The following is a 22,559-nucleotide window of genomic DNA, read 5'->3' on the forward strand; positions in this document are numbered from 1 at the left end:
TCTGCAGAATTAGCCCATCCATTGGTTTTTCTCTTTTTGTGTGTGTTGTTTTTAGCAAACTGAGCTAAAATGTGACTCCATAATGATAAGAAAACCAATAAAAAGAAAAAGGAAAAGTGCCAACCAGTAAAAGAGTGAAAGAAAAGCCCTTCATGTTCGAACATGTTGAGCCAAGAAGGGGTTGGAGGAGCGTTGTGATATTGTTGGTTTGCTGACTTGCTAGTGTATGCCTGAGCACCCATACTCAAATACATTCCCTGACAAATGCACCCATAAATGCTCATATATACTTGTTCTCTGTCACAAGAGCTTCATTTGTATTCTTAAGCTTTCACGCTGTTGTCATCATCAACATTTATCGACACTTAGCCTAACCACTTATCTCACGTGTGCACCATAGACTGTAAAAATAGTGGACGTAGCATCCGCAAAGTCTCGAGTTTGGCGATACTGCTGTCGCCATCTTGGTTTTTTTTGCAATGGGAAGTGGCGATTTTTGACAAGAGGGTGGAGCTGGGGAGGATGACGCGGCCAAGTCAGTCTTGTTTATGGCTGCAATGGCGCTGCGCTAACCTCAACGCTAACAAGGGAACGTTGCCGATTTTCAACCTTTCTGAAGCGAGTCATCCAGTGGACGGTAACCGGCTGGTAAACGCGGACTTCAGGTACTGCCGCCATTCATGGAAGTACAGAACATCGGCAAACACTACCATAAGGTACCAGTTAACGCTAGCTGTAGTTGGCATACAGCTGAACAAGACATTTTTGGGTGACTAAATGTTTCAATTAACTTTGAAGTGAAAACACAGTGAGAGGGTCAAAGTTTAAGATGAAAACATGGACAACCCCCAAAAACAAGTTCATGGCTGTTTTAATATCCGTGCCATTGTTAGCATCGCTAAGCCTCTGTCATAATTAACAGGTTGGCTTGTAGCCACGCCCTAAAGCATCCCCTGCTTTATCACAATTTTAAAATAAATAGGACCATAATTTACTCAATGAACATCATGCTGTATTGAAGATGACTTGAAACTAGCGATTGAGGCCATATACTCATTATGAAAATGTTTGCTGAGGTAATAAATCAAGTGAGAAGTAGAGAAATTCCTACACATTGGACCTTTAACGCAGTATGTGACTTATTGAAACAGACACAGACACTACACAATCTGATGCCCATATAACCATATAAATCCAATAGTTGGATTAAAGTTTTTGGATAGATTTGTTTGAGGATCAGGTCAATTGTTGGAAGTATGTGAAGTGACATACAGCGAGCATCTTGTCGACGACAAAACCAGGAATCTCAACCTTTCCTTGTGTGCCCTTTAGCGCCCAGTATATTATACTGTATCACCTTATTACATTAACATTGTTGTTAAAGTTACTGATTAAGGAAGTCCATAATTTGCTAATCAGCAATGCCAAGTTGTCTACATGTGCAGCATTGTAAATGATTGCTCCATTCTCCTGCAATACCACACCAGCTGATTGTTCCCATTTAATTTCAAATCCTATTATTTTCCAACCACATTAAACTGTCCTGTTGATTCTATATTCGGAAAGGATTGTTTTTAGCCAGTTGTCTGATTGATTTGCTCTCACTCTATTTAAAGACATGTGCTATATTTAACGTTTTATCACTCTGTCCCACACTTTCTCTGTTTGTCCATCTGTTCATCTCTCTCTCTCTCTCTCTCTCTCTCTCTCTCTCTCTCTCTCTCTCTCTCTCTCTCTCTCTCTCTCTCTCTCTCTAGCTCTCCCTTTCTGTAAAGCTGCTATCAGTTGTAGGCCTGACAGGGAGGGGTGCAGGGGAATGCTGACTATCCATTTTTGCTGCTGAGCAGTAGGAAATAAACAAGGTTGAAAACCTCCTCAAAGCCATACACTTTTGTCAACTTCTCTCTCCCTCTTTGTCTGTCTGTCTTGCTCTCCATTCCTCTCACTGCCAGAGATCAAACCAATCTAACATCCGGTTTAAAAGTTCAGCTCGCACAGACTAGAACTTCTGTGGAAGAGTTTTTTTGTATATGCTTTTAAGTATTTAAAGCCTAAAATCTCTATGGACCTAGAAAATAAAGGCAACCCAGAGGGCCAAGTTCAGGTTACAGAGGAACTCAGCCAAAAATAATCACTTTGCCGCTTTGCAGAGAGAGAGAGAGAGAGAGTAGAGGGCATGCTTGGACTCATCCTTTTTTTAAGTATCTGGAGAAAGAAAGTTAGAGGGAAATGAACAGATAGAGGGGTTCACCTCTGTTTGTAATCCAATCTCATCGTGATTCCAAGCTGTTTGAAGTTCTGTCAAGAGAAACGGGCTTTGATCATGTGAACCTAATGAACTGAAAGAGCAGAGAGGGGAAAGGATAGAATGGAGTTTTACTTCTATGCTACAGCCCTCCTTCCATCGTTTGTCTGCTGATTGAACAAAAGAGAGAATTTTCTCTTTAAATTGCAACAATCTTTATGTACTGAACTATGTAGAATAGATAAACATGATGGTAAATATAAGAGCGTCCTCTCTAGCATTATTATTATGTGCTTCTTCCTATTTCTGCATTTTATTTATATTACTGTGCAAATTCAGTTACATTCCTTCAGAAACACCAATACTCACATTGTACTATTAAAAGTCTGTCATGGTAAAAGAGGCATGCTTCATACAGGTTAGTTTTTGGAAGTAAATGTCTTAAGTCGAATGATCAACTCTTTAAACACTTAACAAAAACTGAACAAAATCATAACCCTCATAAATGTAGGATTTATTCTCGCAGGGCTGCATTAGTTTTAGATAGGTGTACTTAATTAGTAACTGAGTGTAATCTTGCTCAGTTCACTGTTGAGTAGCAGTTAGGTCAACAGTGTTTGAATCTAAACGGTCAAATATCTTATTTATTTGCAGGGGAAACGCTCACAGATTCACCCCTTGTTGAGCACTTCACTACTGAACCTCTGACAAGCCATTATCTGTCCTGGATCCTGATTGGACAGCGTGGTGTCACAGTCTCCCTTCTTTTATTGCCATCCCTCTGTCCTGCCAAAAACAATGATGTCACCCTTGTTGCCATGGTACACAGTGGGGCGAGCAGGAACATGCCAGAGAGAAAGAGAAGGGGAGGAGCTGCTGCTGTGTTTGAGAGGCCATGCTAAAACTAAACATACATAGAGGAACAGTGGAGGAATAGAGCACACATTTTATTATAGTACAAGGTGTGTGTGTGTGTGTGTGTGTGTGTGTGTGTGTGTGTGTGTGTGTGTGTGTGTGTGTGTGTGTGTGTGTGTGTGTGTGTGTGTGTGTGTGTGTGTGTGTGTGTGTGTGTGTGTGTGTGTGTGTGTGTGTGTGTGTGTGTGGCCTTCTGAATGACTTAATGATATAATTGTTATCAGTAGTATTACCGGTTTAAACTGGTTTTACATGCATCCAAAAGTCAGTGTTTCCTCTCCAGTTAAGACAGCTCAGAAAATGTTTGCAGGGAACAAACAGTACAGTATAATGGCGCTAACCCATATTTTCCACTGCGATGCTTTCCCGGAGGCGCAGCGACCCCGCGAGCAATCGTGGCCATTCAAGTCGATGCTTGATATTCCACCACCTACGTCGTGGCGCATCCAAGAGGCGTGCGTGAAGTGCCTCTGCGCTCCGCTAAAGAGCATCCAGTCAGTTTACCAAAAGACACCCTCCAATTTTGGATACGTCTCCTCTACCACACCATGGATGAGGAGAGATCCATCTTGGAGGTGGAACAACATGATAGACATCACAGATCCTTTTTATGGACAGCACCAGAAAAGAGAAAGCATGGAGTTTAATTACAGGAGTGCTTGTAGTGGAAGGTAGATACTAGCTTAATAAAGAAATGTGATTGTTCTTTCAAGTACTTATAGAGACAATAAAATCTGCTCCCGGTGTGGTATGGCGAGTGGCGGAGGACAGAACAAAACCGCGGCGCAGCCGGAACGCAGCACAGATGCGCTCAGTGGAAAATCTGGGTAACAGTATTCAAAGTATTTCAAGTACTTTTAATTTGTAAAATCCTATTATCACCTTTCTTAATTTTTCAAAAATATACCATTTATTTAGATCCTCAGCATCAATAATAATTAAAAAAAGAGCAATGCCCACTAGATTCATTACTACTTTGTACCTTTTTATTTTGTTTACTACTGCATGTGTAAATTGTAAGTCATGTCATTTGTGAGCATAGCAGAATAAGCACAAACATTTAAAACAATACAGTTTGAATGATTAAATCTCTACTGTGTTAGTAACTGTTTTTTCTCAGAGTATGGGAGTAGTTATGGAGGAAGCTGCGCATAAGAAGTCTGAGCTTTATGTTTTGTTTGGGAAAAGTCAGACAGATACATGAGGCCGAAGCAGTGGAAAGTCCCAGTGCTGAGACGGAGCCAGTGGTAGTTTTCCTGATTCTCTTTTGCTCTTACTCCCACTCACTGACGACTTTGTAGGCCTGCTGCACTAGGACAGCACTGGAAATTTGCAGAGAGAGTCAGACACACAAAGAGAAATAGTTCACATCAAACGCACAAACGTATGCAGAAACCATCCACAACTATTTCTTCCAAAACATTCCTAACCAGATACTCCTCTGCTTATGCCAGAGGTTTGTGCCTCACTCAGCAAACTGTATAAGTCAACAAAATCCAAAGTTTGAGCTGGAACACAGTATGTATAGTAACACTGTCATGAATTGGTTTTGCGGTCAGCTTGTTTAAAGTGGCAATAAAACAGTTGCCTTCTACTTGAAAATACCACAATCTTGACAAATTATCATAATTTACATTTGGAAGTGTAATCAAGTCATTTGACAGCAACAGCGCAAGTGTCAGTTCATAAGTCATGTTTGAAATTGTACAGTTAACAGTTTTTTTTTAATTTGTGCTGGTTAGAGCTGGGCAATATATCGATATTATATCAATATCGTTATATGAGACTAGATATCGTCTTAGATTTTGGATATCGTAATATCGTAATATGGCATAAGTGTTGTCTTTTCCTGTTTTTAAAGGCTGCATTACAGTAGAGTGATGTCATTTTCTGAACTTACCAGACTGTTGTAACTGTTCTATTATTTGCCTTTACCCACTTAGTCATTATATCCACATTACTGATGATTATTTATCAAAAATCTCATTGTGTAAATATTTAGTGAAAGCACCAGTAGTCAACACTACAATATCGATGCGGTGTCGATATCGAGGTATTTGGTCAACAATATTGTGATATTTGATTTTCTCTGTATCGCCCAGCCCTAGTGCTGGTGCTGTACTTTAAATTTGGTCTAGTTTTATCTTCTTTTCCTCTATCAGAGTTTGTGTAAAGGTGGAGCTCACCTGATCTCTGCCTTATTGACAAACTTTGGAAGAGAGGTTGAACGTCACTTCCCTAACCCTTCGTAACTCTCTACCTCTTCTTTATCTTTTCTTGTCTTCCCTCCTCAGGTGAAGCAGCTTTAAGGGGGGACCCCAGACTCCAGTCCCTGTCTCTGTCCTCGTCTTCCTCATCCTCCTCCTCTTCGTCGTCATCGTCGTCCTCCTCTTCCTCCTCCATCTCCAACCACAGGACAGGTCCTCCTCCCATTAGCCCCACCAAGAGGAAGCTAAGCGGGGACCAGGGGGACAGCGACATGGACGACAACGAGCACGTGGCAAAGATGAGCCGACTGTTTGCTACACAGCTGTGAGTACAGATATCGAGCAACACTCAATTGTTGTTGCATGAGTGAACAGGCATTTAGACGCTTCCTAATAAAATCCATTCTAAACCTTAACATTTAGTCATTTTCTAGATGCTCATTTTCTGAGGGGCTAGTAAAAAACATGTATCTCCAATTTTTCTATCCCTGCATCTTTCTCTTTTCGGTCTGTCTCTCTCACAAACACACAGTGTGGCCATTGAGGAGGTCACCTCGCTCCCTAGAAGCTACATATATACATGTACAAAACTCACTGTTTTTAAAAGAAGTCATTTTTTTTACTCGTTTATGCCAGTGTTTCTGTTGGCCATGTGTTTTGCGGGCTCTTCCCTTGGTGAAGCTGTGCACAGGCAGGCTTTCTCAGAAGTCCCAGTTTGGACTCCAGGGTGCTATGCCAGGTTTAGCTGGCTCCACAGTGTTCTCCTTATAGCTGCAGGTCTCTGGAAGCTTGGAAACAGGGACTGCACAACAGCAAGATTACTCACATCTCCAACGTTCCCACATTCCCACTCCAGAGATTCCAGAGATTCGGGCGCTGGGTTGTAAGGACAGGGACTCCGGGGCCAGGGCAGTGGAGTCAAAGCAGGCCCCTTCTCTCGGTTTGACTGAGTCAGTCATGGGACTCCAGCCATTGCTATTTATTGCAGAGACAGTCAAGGAGATGTTAGGTAGAGCTGTGCAGTTTTGCATGCATGCTAATTCTTCAGTATGTCTTGTTGCTGAAAATATAAGTAATTTGTATTAATGACAGCTGGTGTTTTATGTCACTTGTTTCATTGCAGTTGTGTTTGTCAGTCAACATGGCTGTGAGGTGACACAATGGAACACAGTAGATGCAATGCTGGATCTACTGGAAGCCCTGGATTAAGAGTAGAGCACAGTTACTGACAGTGTATTAATGTGGTAAGTTTGTGCATCTGCATATGCATATATGTGGATGCACAAGCAGAACATACTGCCAGACACTTGCACAAACCCTTGCTGCACATTTGCACATTAAGGAAATGGTTGATTTGAAATCACTGTTGAAGGTACATCCAACAAAATTCTTAGTATCAAACATCACATTTAGACTTTAAAGGTTACTCTGGAAAGTCTGCAGCTGTATTCATAGCAATTACAATTAATTGCATGGAGAACCAGAGTTGTAGCAAATGATCAGAATCACTCATGCAGTATAATTCACTCCTGACAAAATAATCTAAATGTTAAGTATAATCCAAAAGCACACTAAATACACTACTTTTTTGGTCGTAGCGTATTAGCAGTTTATTGGTGAAGCAGTGGTCATTGGGAACACAATGAGCAGAATACAGATAATGAATAAATCGGCAATAAATCTAAGAAGATCCTGTTTTTTAAGGGCTTATACCTTGTTAGTCTCACCACGACAAAAGTAATTGCAGAAATTGTATCTGTTCACTTGTTTGTTTGACATAGCAGCGATATTTTTGCGCGGCTTGTGTTACAGGTAGGAAATCTCTCTTCTAGTGGCACATGGGGAAGGGTCTTTGTTCCTTCATTTCGTGACCGTTTGGGATCGCATAACAAAAGATTAGCTTGTGGGTCTTGACATTAGTGCAGAGTCATCTTGTTTTCTGTTATAGATGTGTCGGTGGTGGGAGAATTAACATTATACTCTTTATCCAGGCAGTAAATCCATCTTCCCACTTGGTGTTTTATTCTGTTGTCTCAGTAGTTTTTCACCCTGCGACATATTTTTGATGCACGATGCGGTTAACTGCATACATTGATAAGCAAATTCTCCTACTCGTGTATCACAAGTTGGATTTTGTTTTGTAAGTAGGTCTGCCAAAGTACAATGGGACTTATTGTCATATCAGCTTTCAGTTGGTGTCGCAACTCCTTGCCACAGGTTGTGCATGGAACCGTTTAGTGGAGAACTTTGGCTTCTGTGAAAATAAAACTGATCTAAAAAGTCTGTGATGTTGAAGACTTTTTAAACTGCTCATTGCACCATGAACCCATGATGAACCATAATCCCTTTTATTTAATCTACACTCAAATTATGACCTCGAAGTCATTTGGCTATGTGCTGTAGGTTAATCTCTACCCAAGAAAAGTCAATTGCTGGTTGACTTGCTGCAACCTGAAGTTAAATCCAGGGCTTTCTCCAAAGCTTCATCAAGATATATATTTTTTAAACCCATTTGCCTCCGGGCCATCCTAAATGTATCTTTATTTTTAGTCATTTAATTTGAGGTTTCTCTGAGGGCATTTGTTCCCTGGCAAAGGTAACTGCTGAGTGACTTGTTGAAACCTGCAGTCGGAGTCGGCCTGTGAAAAGTTTTCCTCCTCTTTTGAACTGTCCAAAGAACAGTGCTTACACTAAAGTGGAGAATGATGGGTTGTTGTTACAGAAAAAGTCAAGCTAAAAATGGCGGGTTAAGACAGCCTCTTCAGTCGACGCGTCTTTATTTAACATAAACAAGCTTTCTGCTTCATTTAACTCATCTAACAGTTGTAGGAACGGTGATTAGGTTTAATTTGAAAATGATGGACTTGGTTCTTGGGAAAAAGCTAGACAGAAATCCAGAAAATGAACCCCTGCACCCCTTTTACCACACACACCACACACACACACACACACACACACACACACACACACACACACACACACACACACACACACACACACACACACACACACACACACACACACACAGAGTTCAAATGTCCGGAGATGGTTATCTGACACCATTATAGCTGTTGGATTTTGCTGTCTGCTTCTGTCTGTGTAGCTTGTTTTAGTCTGCACGAATTGCTCTGCTTAGTGTTGACTATTCCTGCAGGATTTTAGGAGCTTTTGTGGTCATTCTCCTCACAACAACTTTTTCTCCATTTATGTTTGAATGGCAGCTTCCCTGTGTGCTGGGCTGGCTTTATCAGTTGGTAAAAATGTATGTTATTGTCAAGCTGCTTGTAGTTGGCTTTCTTTTGTCTGTCAGTTCAGTCATATTTTTCGGTGAGTGTACACACAGACAGACACCTGACCTGACACCTCAGACTTGAGCCAGGGCTGTTAAGGAGGAAGCTCGGGTTTCTTTTGTTGTCCAATCAAAACAAGCTGAACTCAGGGGGGAGGCACAGGCTGGGGTGACAGAAAGAGAACTTTTTTTTTAATTTTAATTAATTAATTTTTTTAATGTGGGACAGTATTAACAGCCATGCTAAATGAGTGGATTTTGCTTTTGTCTATTGCTTGTGTATTTAAGTTTGTGGTTGTGAGAATATTTTTCTCAGCTGTCTTAATGCTTTAATAGTGAAGTCACTATTGCAATACAGACAATAAATACAATAAATTCTGCATATAAAAGTCTTATTGAAAACATTGGCAGTCCTTATGGAAGGCTGATACTGTATGTTGATGTGATCTTTATGTCTGTACCGAGTCTGCATGTGTCTGCAGGTATGCACATGTGTTGTTGTGTGCACTGTCCGTACATGCATGTGTTCGCCCATCTGTGATCGTGTGTGTGGTGAGAGGGCTCCTTGTCAGGCAGCAGGGGATACTTTCTCATTTTCTCTGAGGAGTAGGAGGAGTCTTGAACAAAGAAGCCTTATCCTGTCCACTGGAGCCTGCGGGCTGGAAGCTTGCTGCTGCCTGCTTGCCTGCCCGCCACTCCGCAGTTGTAGACCCGCCAGAATAAAAGTCCTCTTGCTCAGCTGTTTCATTCCTCCTTAAGAGTAAGAGTAGGGATGCACGGATATGAAAATTTTGACCGATAACTGTTATTTATAAATGTCTACATGATAGGTATAAAACAAGCTGCTATGATAATAATATTTTATACATACTGAAACACGTGTAAATACTGAATTTGAAAAAGTAATGTCTTTCTTTATTTGCAAAACATTTGGAAAGCTCATAAATCAATGCTTTACCGCATTGTTTCCTCTCAAAATGAGAATAGCGGGTCCACCTTAAAGCCAGTCCACCTTAAGAAGGTGAACCTGTGCTGTTGTCGCTAGCTCCTAACCATCAGGTATCAGTTTTTTTTTTTTTTTTTTTTTTATAATATTGTGAATTGTTTTGTTCAGTAAATTACCAATAACACATAATTAAATCAGATTGTGATGAACCTGACGAGTTAAAGTAATCTAACATTTTCAGCAAACAATGTCTGGTAGTCATTACCTGGAGAAAATGTTCCCATTGTTGTTCTTGGTTATGCTCTTAATCTGGATGAATTGCCCTTTCTTTTCATGTCATTATTTGAATCGCTGTAAAATCAGACCTATTGACAATGATTCAGAGGTTTGATATCAAGCTGCATGTTTTCACAGTAGTACGCACGTAATCTTTCTTTTGCGTTCATGTTATGTTACTCTGAAAGGTAATTCTGTAAATATAAGAGCTAAAAGCAAAATCCAATTTAGTCAGTTTGCTGCAGTAAGTACTGTAGCATACAGAAATACAGAAACCACAGCTGCTTTCTACTGGGAACTTCAACAGTAACTTGTTCTCATGGAAGTTTCCCCATAGGCCAAATGGGGAGAAAGTGTGTGTGTGTGTGTGTGTGTGTGTGTGTGTGTGTGTGTGTGTGTGTGTGTGTGTGTGTGTGTGTGTGTGTGTGTGTGTGGGGGCAGGTGAAGTCATTGTTACCCTCTTGTTTTTACATGGGACTGGACTATTTATGTGTGAGTATGTAAGAAAAGGAGGGAGAGCATGTGGGTGTTTTTTTCAGTCTGTGTGTGTGCTCTCATGTTGTTTTCTTTGCCTTCTTGTTGTGGTTGTTCCCATATCCGATCTGTCCCAGCTTTGATAACAAAGGATTTTCTTCAGTTCTTTCTCTGCAGTCAGTTAGCTGTTAAATATATGCTTGATTTTTATCAGCATTTCTGCATGAGTGGAAATCTGAAAGATTTAAAATGGCTGTGTAAAGAGATGTTTGGAAATGGTGCCAAAGTTGATCTTTTTTTGCTTTAGATATTAGGCATTGTTTATTTATTGTTTAACGCATGTTGTACTGTATGTCAAGTATGATTACTTGATAAATACCAATAATAGTGTGTTAATCTGTTAAGGTGTACTTTCTGTGTTTTGACTTTTCTATTTTAAAGAATACAAATATTATTGCTAACTCCCGCTCACTCCCGCTACTAAAATCTGGACTGAGCAGAGAAAACTGGGTAGAGATGTTTGTATGCCTTATATACATAGCCCGTAGTCCTCACTGTGTGTGTGTGTGTGTGTGTGTGTGTGTGTGTGTGTGTGTGTGTGTGTGTGTGTGTGTGTGTGTGTGTGTGTGTGTGTGTGTGTGTGTGTGTGTGTGTGTGTGTGTGTGTGTGTGTGTGTGTGTGTGTGTGTGTCTATCTATATCCATTTTGTGGGTTTCTGCAGACCTCGCAGAGTTTGGGCCTGGTTGTAACCTGTGGTTGAGCCTTCATCCTCCTCTGCTTTTTTCTTTTTTGTCGTCTTCTCCTCTCTACGCCCTGATTCTTCCCAGATGTTTCCTGTGTGTGTGTGTGTCGTCTCTCTCTCTCTGTTCTCGCTCTTTATTTATTTCTTAAAGGAGTAGGATATGAACCTCTGCCCACTGAAGATTTATAGTGAGGTTTTCTCTGAAGACTGTAGAACACAATTGTGAGAAAAAGCATAGAACTTTTATAGCTCCTGTATCTTTGCCTCAAGTAAAATATAGCTAACTCACCAAATTGGCAGTCTACTTTAGAGCTAACCCTGGAAATCTAAGCTATATATCTTTAAAGTCTACAGTTCATATGTTCCTAGTTGTTTTGTTTAGTTTTCCCATTGTGATAGTTAGGCAAGTTAGCTCATACAAAGCTGCTTGTCAAGCCAGCAAGGACAAATTAAGTGTTCAGATTTTACAGGAATACAGGCACGCAACTGTGTTTTTTTTCTTTCTTTTTAAGTCATTCAAACATATGATCACAGTCGTGATCTTTAACTTGAGGTTAACTTGAAGACAGGGTGTCATGTGAATGGTTACTTAAAAGGCTGTACTTAATGACAGATCTGAGTGGTGTAATATTGTTCAAGATATATGACTATATCATTTATGTATTGAGGGTTGGACTCTCTGGGTTTTAAATTAAGGGATCTTCCAATGAATGCCCACCACAGTGTCTACCACTAATGCCAGGCTACACATAACCCATTCTCTTGTAAAATAGAATCAAATAGATATCTCCTCTCTATTTCATAGTGTCAAGATGTCCATTCTGATGTCAGTTACACAATTCTCATTTTCAAAAAAAAAAACAAAACAATCCTGAAGTATCACCCCTCTCCACTCTTTGTACCTACAGTACAAAATGTGTACCTACAGTACAAATAACCGCACTGACACCACCTCAGTGCTGTGTGGTGTTAACTCCATATCAATACTTGATCCAAGAGTAATAAGTAACCCAGTAAACATTTATTGAGAAATGAGATTAAGCTGGATCCCCAACCTCTCCCATTGTCTGCTCTCGCCTCTTATTTTATTCAGTTTGTCCACCCCCCACCCCCTATACCTCTCGTAGGTGCCAAGTCCCAGAGTTCTCTACTTTTCAAAGGCCGTACCCCCCCTCTAGCCCCAGACATGGCAAACCTCTCTCTTCAGCTCTAGCCCTTGTCACCAGCCCAATGTCGGTGTCTCATGTGTATCCCTAGCCGTTCACCCTTTGCATCCTCTCCCTCTCTCCCCAGCTGCGACCCTAATGATAATTGAGAGGTGAGTAAGCGAGACAAAGACACAGAGTGGGTTTTTGAATACCAGAACCCTGGCATGAAATGCGGGTTTGGAGGGCAATCAGGCGAGGGGAAGGCAGGGGCGGCGGTGGATTCAACAGCTATGCCATTCATTGGATGGATTTGTTGATCCCGTTCACTGGCTTCTGCAACGGCCCCTCTTGTGTGAGGATGTGGGCATGTCTGCTCTTTGGCAATGATTAAAGTTTGGAACAACTTCCACAACCTAACTCAAGACCCAGCTGCTGGGAGGGGAGGAGAGAGAAAGAGCTTTATTATCGGTTTGCCTTCAAGCTAATCTGCCGATTGTTTATATTTGAAGATAACCGAGTTATACAGGAGGACTTTGGTTTGTAGCATTTGATTACAAGTTTCCTGAAGAAATAATTTAAACAATGTTTTCATTATTATGATCTAATTTGTATGTTTACTCCACAATGCAGTTATTCTTTGACTATTTGATAAAGAATGAAACAGAAAACTGATACCGCTATGGGAAAACATAAAAGCTATTTGGTGAGCTGTCGGCCAGGGTTTACGAAAGCGCTGCCAAGTCTTTCCCACTTTAACCTTCAGGAAGTTTCCTGCCGATTGTGAGAAAAAAAAGATAAAGGGAGAAAAGGGGGGAGGTTCTGCTAATGTAAGCTCTCGGCACAAATGAAGGAAACTACCGACCTCACTCTTTCTTATAGTAGAGGTCCGGACCATTCACATTCAGCTCCCCCCCCTCCCCACCTCTCTGCAGCTCTTCCTCTCTCCCTCTCTGTATTCTGTGGAGACTATTTATTTGTGGAGGACGCTGCTGTGGGCTCCAGATGCTTGACCCAGCAGTCAGGTTGCCTGGTCACATGGCTCTACAACTGTTTTCCTGAACTTGTTGTTTTGCATCCAACCAAAACCTTAAAGGGCTGCTGCAGCTTTTTCAGTCTTGAATCTGTTTTGTATTCTCATTCAGACTTTTTCTGGAGAAATGCCTCCCTATACCTACACGGTATCTGGTGAAGAATCAAGAGGGAATTCCATATTGCATTCTGTCCACCGATGTTTGAGTGCAGCATGAATGTACTACATTGTATTGTTTGTTTGTTTTCTTCCCAATTGAGGCTAGAGTGTCTATGTAGTGTATATGTCAGTGTAGGAAGGAGGAAGCCAGTGAGTATATATCTTTGAATGGTTGTGTCTATGCATGTGGCTAAAAAAAAAGAGATCATAAGAGGCGAGTACAGTAAATCTTGCTCCCTGTAACTGGGCCTCAAATTGTAGGAGGGGAGTGGAGCTGCAGTGAGGGTGTAATACACACACACACACACACACACACACACACACACACACACACACACACACACACACACACACACACACACACAGAAGAGAGACATTTGATGCACTGAGCAAAATAATTGCTACCTGTTGAACTGCAAGCAAGTGTGCATAGTATCAGGCACCACCACTTCACTAAATATCAAACATTTCAAAGTAATTATCTACAGAGCTGGGGGGGGAAAAATAGGCGCCCGGCCAAAATCTGTGTTGTGTCAAACTTTCGTTACTTCAATCCATTAACTGTATCGCTGCTTTTCAGTGATTAAAATATGAGCTCACAGATTGGAGAGAACAGAGGGATTTTGCTGGGGTGGGAATTAAGTCTCTTTCATATGGAAAGTGTGTGGACAATACACTTGTGCCGATTGGGGATCAGATCGTATATCGGCGATTTGAAGAGATGATTGGCGATTGGTGTTTTCTACGCCTATATTAAAGTGATTTTAACTAACTTACTATCACAGCTAAGATGTTATAAAAAAATATATATATATCTAGAGTCTGCACCGTTCTGTTTATTTAGAGATGTTTCTGGTGGAGCGCTAAGTCTGCCCGCTGAGCCACGTTAATCAGCACGAGTGATTTAGTTTGTTTTAAATCCTTAACGTTAATTACAAATCTGTCTTCCGTCTCTTTTCCATGGATCTGACGCTTGATGGGCTGTGCTTCTTTCAGACAGTCACTCAGCCTCCCTGGCTCCCCGGCTGCTGCCAGGGGATGGCTAACGGGAGCTAACGTTACATTAGGTCAGCACTGACTACTGGGGGCTAAGTTACAGCAGCTAACGTTAACGATCAAGTTTCCCTGGTGCGGAGCCCCGGCTCCAACATAGCTAAGTAATACGTGCATATTTTTTATTTTCAAAACGCTACCGCTGCACGTCAGCCCAGCAGGAGGCAGGACAGCTAAGCCAACGACAACTTTTAGCAGATTAATTTAGCGTTTAGTGATTAGTGTTGAGATGCAGTTAGAGACAACTCCTCAGCTCGCGTCTATGCTGCATTAGCACTGCAGGATTTTCCTCAGACAGCAGTGATTGCAGCTGTCTTTGGGCTCACTGGAGAGATAAAGTTAATTCGCTGCGCTGAGGAAACCACTTTAGAGCTTTGAACTTTGTGCCCGTTTGCCCCTCTCTACAGGGATACATTTGGAGTCCATCCATGTGAGAGAGAGAGAGAGAGAGAGAGAGAGAGAGAGAGAGAGAGAGAGAGAGAGAGAGAGAGAGAGAGAGAGAGAGAGAGAGAGAGAGAGAGAGAGAGAGAGAGAGAGAGAGAGAGAGAGAGAGAGAGAGAGAGAGAGAGAGAGAGAGAGAGAGAGATCTCAAACCCTCTAACAATCTGAGAAGTATGAGTGTGTTTGTGAGGTCCATATTAATAGCTTCTGCTGGTCCTGCGGGGTTTAACACAGAGCCCCATTTGTAATAGTTCTTTGTTTATCTTCCCTCTTTTCTCCCTCATCTCAACTCTCTTTCAGACACTTTTTACCTCTGTCTTTATTCGACTCTCCACTGCTCATCTTTTTTTTTTTTTTTTTCTATTTTCTACCACGACACACCATCTGCCACCAGTCTTTCCTCATCTTGTTTTCTTTTGAGCTCATCCCTCGCACAGAGGGTTGGGTTTTTCGATAACTTTGGATCAGATGCCAGCATTGTACTAAACATAAATTAATGTGCGTTTCTCTGTCTCTACTTCTCTGTTCCCCAGGAAACCTCATGGAGACTACCGCAGCGCTCCCATCGTCAAGGACCGGAGCCGGAGCCCCATCGAGCGCGTGGTGGTGCCCAGCACTCTGGGAGTCCACAGCAACCACCTGTACAGCCACGCCCACCACCACCATCACCACCTGGCCAGCTTAGCCGGCATGGACCAGCCACTGGCACTCACCAAAAACAGCATGGTGGAGTCTGCACGCAGTAGCACAGCAGCTATGGCCACGGTGCCGCACACAGTCAGCGCCGTGGAACGCCAGCAGGTAACTTGCACTTCCTGTTTCTTTGGTTCTGACACTAAACTTTTGCAAATTACAAGTGGCAACCTCCGGTGCTGAAAAATGAAGCCAATGCATTCATCGAGTGGCCACTTCCAAAAGGAAGTCAATCCCCAAAGAGCCCCATGTTAAGCAGAATTAAACATGGTTACAGCCTGGTTCAGAAAAATGTCTCTACAGCTAAATTCCCGCTTCATGACAAAAGTGTTGAGAGGTGAATTTGTTTTTAGAACTCACCCGTTCAAGTCAGGCTTAGAGTTATGCATAAATAAGGGCATTCCGCTTTGAGTGACAGGTGGCTGCCGTCTCAGGATGCGAGCATAAGCATCATTCAGCCCACCTCAGCTCCATCCATGCTCCACCTCTTTGCCCATTGTTGGATTAGCCGACATCAGGTACTGCCAAGATGGCGGCAGCCGGAGCCGCCGGGGAGTCGCCCTCTTTGAGCTTCATTTCGGACGTCACAGAGACTACGTCCATATTTTCTACAGTGTATAAAACCTCAATTCTGGTAGGTCCCTCGCATGATGTGACTAATGTGCTTTTATTAGCCAGTCTCCTTGGATGGTGGAGAGTAAACATTTCCTATTTTGCTTGTTGGCCAAGAAGTGTTGGTGGTCACTGAATCATTCTCTCTCCCTCAAGCTTCAGACCTTCCTTTGTCTGGTTCTTGAATTGAATGATTCCCCCTTTTTTTAAATGCTGTTCTCTTTTTTTTTAATCACTCTTCTTACACCCACTCTCGACACAACTCTTTGTTGTTTTTGATGATCCCCTAAATGTTGAATTTGTATTTTTGTGTTTCAGAATCGTCCTTCAGTTATCACATGCGCCCCCGCCAACAACCGCAACTGCAACCTGTCTCACTGTCCAGTCTCACACAACGGCTGTGCAAGCCTCGCTAACAACTACAGGAGAATCAACAGTGAGTGCACTCATGCAAGTGCATCGAAAGGCACGCACGCACACAGACCGACAGACGGCATCCTAGTTATCAATATAACTAATAGTTAGCTTTTTTTCAATACATAGATTTATGGTAGAAGGAGCAGTGACGGCTGAACATATCGCAGATATTAAACCAAGTAACATTTACTTGGCACAATTACCCCCAAAAGTGGATATAATTTTGGAAAAATGAGTTCCCCATACAGTGCAGTTGGTGGGAAGCCTTTCCGTGAGTGCAAATCGCCCTCCAGAGAAAACACAACCATCATTTACTCTCCACATTCAGACTGACTTATATAACTAGGGAGGCTCTAAAAAAAAAAAAATCCTCTAAAAAAAAAAAAAATCCTCCCAGAGTCTCCGAGGCGGTTGTCTGTTATCTCTGTACTGTAAATGTCACTTGAGGCCTCAGCCAAACATGTCCGTCTATGAGAGTCGGTTATGTTTTCTGTGGGTTGATAACTTAACTGTGGCCATTTTTATGATCCCAGTGAAATCCCTATGATCTCATTGAGGTTAATAGTGAAATTTAAAACAGTGATTTAATGTAAAAAACTGCAATGAAAAAGTGAAGTAGTTGCCAGAGTTAGAATTTTTCCATTGGCCTAAAATGCCCATTACCAATGATTGAACTGATGCTAGGCAAAAAATTGCCCACTGAACTTTTATATAAGTGAGTTTTAGAGTTGTTTCTGTTTTCATTATGGGAACTAAAAACCCACTTTCTCTTGTCTTCTCATATTATCTCTGTTCTAGCCAATACAGCGTGCGACCCAGTAATTGAGGAGCATTTCCGCCGCAGTCTCGGGAAGAACTACAAGGAGCCCGAGCCCACCGCCACCAACTCGGTGTCCATCACCGGCTCCGTAGACGACCACTTTGCCAAGGCACTGGGCGAGACCTGGCTGCAGATTAAAAACAAGGGGAGTCCCTCATCGTCCGGCAGCAGCCCAAACTCCTCCCCCGACAGTCACATGGTCAGTCACAACCACTCCCCTTCTGTGGTCTCCTGAAGGAGGAGGGGTTCAATAGGGATTCGCCCCCGTTTCCCCAGCTCCCCCAATCATCTCGGCTCCAACACCCACGCCCTTGTCACTTTGGTCTGTCACCAGCATCCCAGAGGGAATGCCTGCCTGCTGGTCTGCTAAAAACATCTGAAACCCTCAAGCCTGCTCTCTCTCTGTATGCACTCAGAGGATCAATCAAGCAATAATGGTTGTTTTTTCTCCCCCGTCTGTCCTCTCGTATGGTATTGCCAGAAAATAATCAGTGATGAGTGTTCAACTTTGGGACTCGACTGGAGCATCAAGCCGCTCCTTCCAATCATTCATCATCCCTGCATGTCAAGCTTGGAGCTGAGCAAGTGTCTGTAGTTATATGTACATAAAGAGAGAGGAACGGTGGTGTTTTAATTATTGTTTTTCTTCTTTTTTTGTTTATTTCTTTAACAGTAGTTTTGTGTACTGCTTTTGCGTTATGGGATGCCCGACATTTGAAAGAAAAGATAAGTGAAAAACACTTCGGAGAAAATGATCACAAACCACCTGACTGTGCTACCAAAGAAACCTCAGACACTGATGTTTATCACCGGCCACCTCGAAAACACAACAACAAAAAGCCATCTTGTAATCTCCCTTTTTGTTTTTATATTTTTGAATTCTCTCACCTTCCTTCTCTCCCTCTCGCTAGTGTGCATGTGTTCTGGTGGCGTTGTTACTGTATGCGTATACTTAGGTGATCGACTCGGTCTAATTTGCACTACTGCCGTAGAGGGTAAAGGGTGGCATGTCACTATTGTAATCTGGCACTGCGCACACTGGGACTGATAATGCTGTTTTGGCGCAGTCTGGTAAAATCCAGCTTTTGTTGGAACCTCTATTTGATCCCATTAACGGTTATTTAAAATAGACCTGGGCATAATTTCATCCTGGCTCTGACAGAAAAGTACAATCCACATTATTATGAGTTCTTTTTTGGAAAAATGGAAAATGCATACCAGTGGGGCTGGGTGGTATAAAATAGAGATAGGCAAAGTATTAAGGATGTGGATACTATGTGTTCGAATAGAAAGTGATTTTTGTCAGATCACTGCATGTTGATTAGTGCAGCTGTAAACTACAAACAAACCTGCTTGCATGGTTAGAGAAGGCGGACGTAAAAAAAAAAAAAGGTTGCTTGCATTGCCCTCTGACAACCACTGTCAGGCCTAAACTACTTAACATGCTTGAATAGTGCCAAATTGTTGCATTTCATTTTACAAGCGCAGTCAGGTTATCAAATTAGCCAACTGTGGTGTTGATTGACATCCCAGCCATTATGAGAGGAGATCAGGGCTGAAAACAACGCTGCATGTCACTTTGTGGTCGAAAAAAGAAAAAGAAAAAAAGAAGGTCTGGTTTCTCGACCGGGGGAGAGAAGATTATTCAGATCTCTTCAAACACGCCTTTGTTTTTGTGTCTCTTTGAACACGGGTGTTGTAATTATATTTGGCTTACACCCTGCCTACCCCTCCCTCTTCTACACACTGTGGTTTGGTAGATTTCTACAAGGTTTGAAGGGTAAACTAATGCTTTTACAGATGCATGTTTTTTGTTTTTTAATAGCTGGTATCTATTAATGTTTTCAAGCATTTCAATCTTAACTACTATTAGCCTTTTCATTTGGACGTTAGTTGTTACTTGTTTCGTTGTCAGTAACAGACATAGACACTATACACTCACTGCTGGGTCAGTCGTACTCCATATTATTTTTATTGTTATTGTTATTACCATTTTGTATTTTAGTTTTCCAATAATATCAGTATGGTAACAGACACCTATAGTGGGACAGCCTCCGGACAGGCTCTGTTTAACCATGAGAGCTGCGTTTCTCGAAACCACCTCAGCGCGGTGATTGGTTCGCTCGTTCCCGCGGCAGAGCAGTGATCGTTCTAGTGTTGAGTTGGCTTCAGGATACGCAGCCCGTAAAGGATTTCTTAAGATGTTGATCCATCGGTGGTACGTGATGCTACAACCTTCAGCATGGCCGAGGGAAGACACCAAATTAACACACATTAGTCAGCAGGGCCTTGTTTTCCTGAAAAGCATCTGCAGTGAGATACCGTAATATGGGCTTTGTTCCTATGATTCGGTTTGGCGGTCCTCTTAAAATCACCACCTTGGTACACACAATATTGCTGCATTTCAAAAAGTACTTTGTACAGCACAGGCTAAAAACACTACGATGCTTTTGGGAGACAAGGTGTTGTTTACGGTAAGAGCTAGTGATGCCGGCTCCTAAACATTTTGTTTATGTTTTAAAAGCTGTGAAAAACTGCTGAGGAAAAAAAAAAAAAAAGCTGAGGTAGAAATCAAAACATAACATTTGCTGATAATAAGGGTCTATATCTGAATTTCTGGTGTGATGTCACAGCTCCTTCAGCCTTCATCAGTTGACTTTTTGTGTCCTGACTTGGTGTCCAGACTTTTTTTTTTTTTTTTTCCTTGTACTTCAATGCTTTCTTTTCTGAACAACATTGTATTGTTGCTGCAGTTAAGCTAGACTGCTGCAGTCTGAGAAAATGAATTGTACTTGTTACTCTTGTTTAAAGAGCCTGCGCCATGGTGGCAAACATTCCTCCTGTAAGGAACTTTGTAAAGGCCTCCTATACACCCAGTATCTCCAAATCAACGGACAGAGCTGATAACGAGCCAGGGCCAACTGTCCCAGAGTTTCATGCCAACAGGGTTGCTTGTGTCTTTACCAGAATTACAAGGTGTCCACTTTTGCAAAAATGTTTGTTGTTGCATCAAGCAAATTGGCCATAAATTTAACACTGTTTGATAAAGGAACAAACATGCATTTATGACATAATATTTTTGAGGACATTGGGAGCATAGAATAAAGAGAACCGGGGCTAGCAGTAGACACAGATGTGAGTCATTCTGTAGCAATAGTACAGAATGATTTCATGTCTCTGAGCAGAGGTTGAAAGACGACAAGGCATATATGTGTTTGTGATGGATGCACTCATTATACTTGATAATAACGACCTAAACCAGAGTTCTCTAAATGGAACACGCTTTCTCTGTGTTCTAGATGTCCACACATTCCATCCTCGACTCAACAGATCTGATAGTGAAAGTTCTAGAATCTTCAGATACACGTTTTCCATGCACATTTTCAATCCGAACGCAACTGCCAGTAATTGAATTTCCCAAACGAATAAGTACTCAGTCTAAATGTGCTTTCTGTGACAGGTTCAGAGTGATTTGGATGGTGATTTTTAGCAGGCAGGTTATTTTTATTTTTGGTGGGGGGGGGGAAGCAGAGCTTCAGGAGCTGAGCTTCTGTAAGCAGGACCTGTGAGCCAGGATACGTTCAGCGGACACAGCGGTCTTTTAAAAATCCCCCCCCCCCGCCCTCTCAGATTCAGCTGACCCTGATTAAGAGTTGATGTTCTAAGCAACATGCTAGAAAACACGAGGGAAAAGGGCTCAGTGTCCAGAGGAGATTGTTTTTCTATTATTATTCTTTCTCATTATCATTTCACTACCACCCTGTAAGTAGGAGGCTCTCTTTCTGCTACGGCACACACTCCCTACACACTGTAGGAAAATCACTTCAAAAAAAAAAAAAGTACTTTTTTTATAATAGGTAACTATAAGACTATCATTACGCTGTGCGTAACGTATGTACAGAGAAAAAAATCGTAGGTATTTTTTTGAGGAACAATTAATTTGTTAATGATATGTAGCTATTTAATTGTTGTTTTCCCTGTCCTTACATTGTAATCATTGCATTTTCTTTTTTGTGAAAAAAGTTGATCTTTTTTGTTTATAGAGTTTGTCTTGTTAGAGTAAAGGTTCAAGTGCAGGAACACAGTAAACGTATGAAACCCCAATAAGGCCACTGGTGTGTCGGTGAAAATCGCTACTTCCATTGGTCCCTGATGTTCTGCAGTCATTTAACTTGTGTTCGATTATGTCACTTCTGAGACAGCTGAACAAAAGAGGTCGTACTTTAAGAGACCTCTTGAGCAAGTTGCAAGTTTTGCATTAATGGAACAATAATTTTGCCACTAGCCCAGTGAGTCCTGCCAACCATTTCTAAATCCTTTCTATTTAACTATTAAAAAAAATTACAATAAAAATTAACATTAGTCATGGGCTAGTAGGCAGCTACGTTTTCCACCACTGTATGTAAGGAATATAAATTCAGGTTTTTGACGTTTTTTTTTTTTGTTGATTTGTTTTTGGTCTACAGATGGGAACTGAGCTACAAGTAAAACAATCAGTTCATTTGAGAACGTCTGATTGGTTTAACACACTAAAGCTGAACTGATGAAAACCTGACAGCATTTTCGTACATTTCTTGTACTCAAAGTGTATCTGCTTCATCTCCGTTACCAGTCACAGAGGCGGAGATCAAAGCTTTAAGTCGTCAAACTCGTATTTGATGTCGCTTGTCCCATCTGTGGAGGCCATTTTGCATCTGTAATTAAGTAAACATGAAAATTGTGCAGATAAATCAAAGAGAATTTGTTCTTTACTCTGACTGTACCACATTTTCCAGGTCCTTTTTTGAAGTGGAAGTAGCATGTACTTAGTGGTAGTAATACTCTGAACTGTAAAAAACAAATTGTATCAAGAAAACAGTCAATGTGTGGCTCTGTGTCTCCTCCTACTAAAAAGGTTTTGGCAGGCCACCTTTTTTGTACGTAAAGTAGCCTTGATGAACAATAAAGTGCTTTTAAACCACTGTCTGACTGCGTGCGCCTCTGTAACTGTGTGGGGGGGTTGTGTAATGGTTAAGACAGAGATGCTTAAAGGCAGAATGGGTATTGGAAAGATGCCGCTACATTGAGTGTATGGAAGGATGTGCTAAATTCT

At 41.7% G+C, this 22,559-nt stretch overlaps 1 protein-coding gene across 3 annotated transcripts in view; it reads left to right on the forward strand.

Annotated features, from left to right (window-relative positions):
* vgll4b (vestigial-like family member 4b) overlaps positions 1–22,428 on the forward strand; it is a 48,607-nt gene extending 26,179 nt beyond the window's left edge. For 2 of the 3 annotated variants that reach the window (XM_039796865.1, XM_039796864.1), the window contains 4 exons: positions 5,455–5,692; positions 15,459–15,726; positions 16,549–16,666; positions 17,446–22,428. In XM_039796865.1, coding sequence (XP_039652799.1) covers positions 5,455–5,692; positions 15,459–15,726; positions 16,549–16,666; positions 17,446–17,702 — 881 coding nt within the window. In that variant the 3' untranslated portion in view covers positions 17,703–22,428. Of the gene's footprint in view, positions 1–3,362; positions 3,988–5,454; positions 5,693–15,458; positions 15,727–16,548; positions 16,667–17,445 lie in introns of those variants that run through there. The other variant, XM_039796866.1, reaches the window with a different exon arrangement.
* Positions 22,429–22,559: the final 131 nt, after the last annotated feature.

This window comes from Perca fluviatilis, chromosome 4 (genome assembly GCF_010015445.1).
Source record: "Perca fluviatilis chromosome 4, GENO_Pfluv_1.0, whole genome shotgun sequence".
Classification (NCBI taxonomy): Eukaryota; Metazoa; Chordata; class Actinopteri; order Perciformes; family Percidae; genus Perca; species Perca fluviatilis.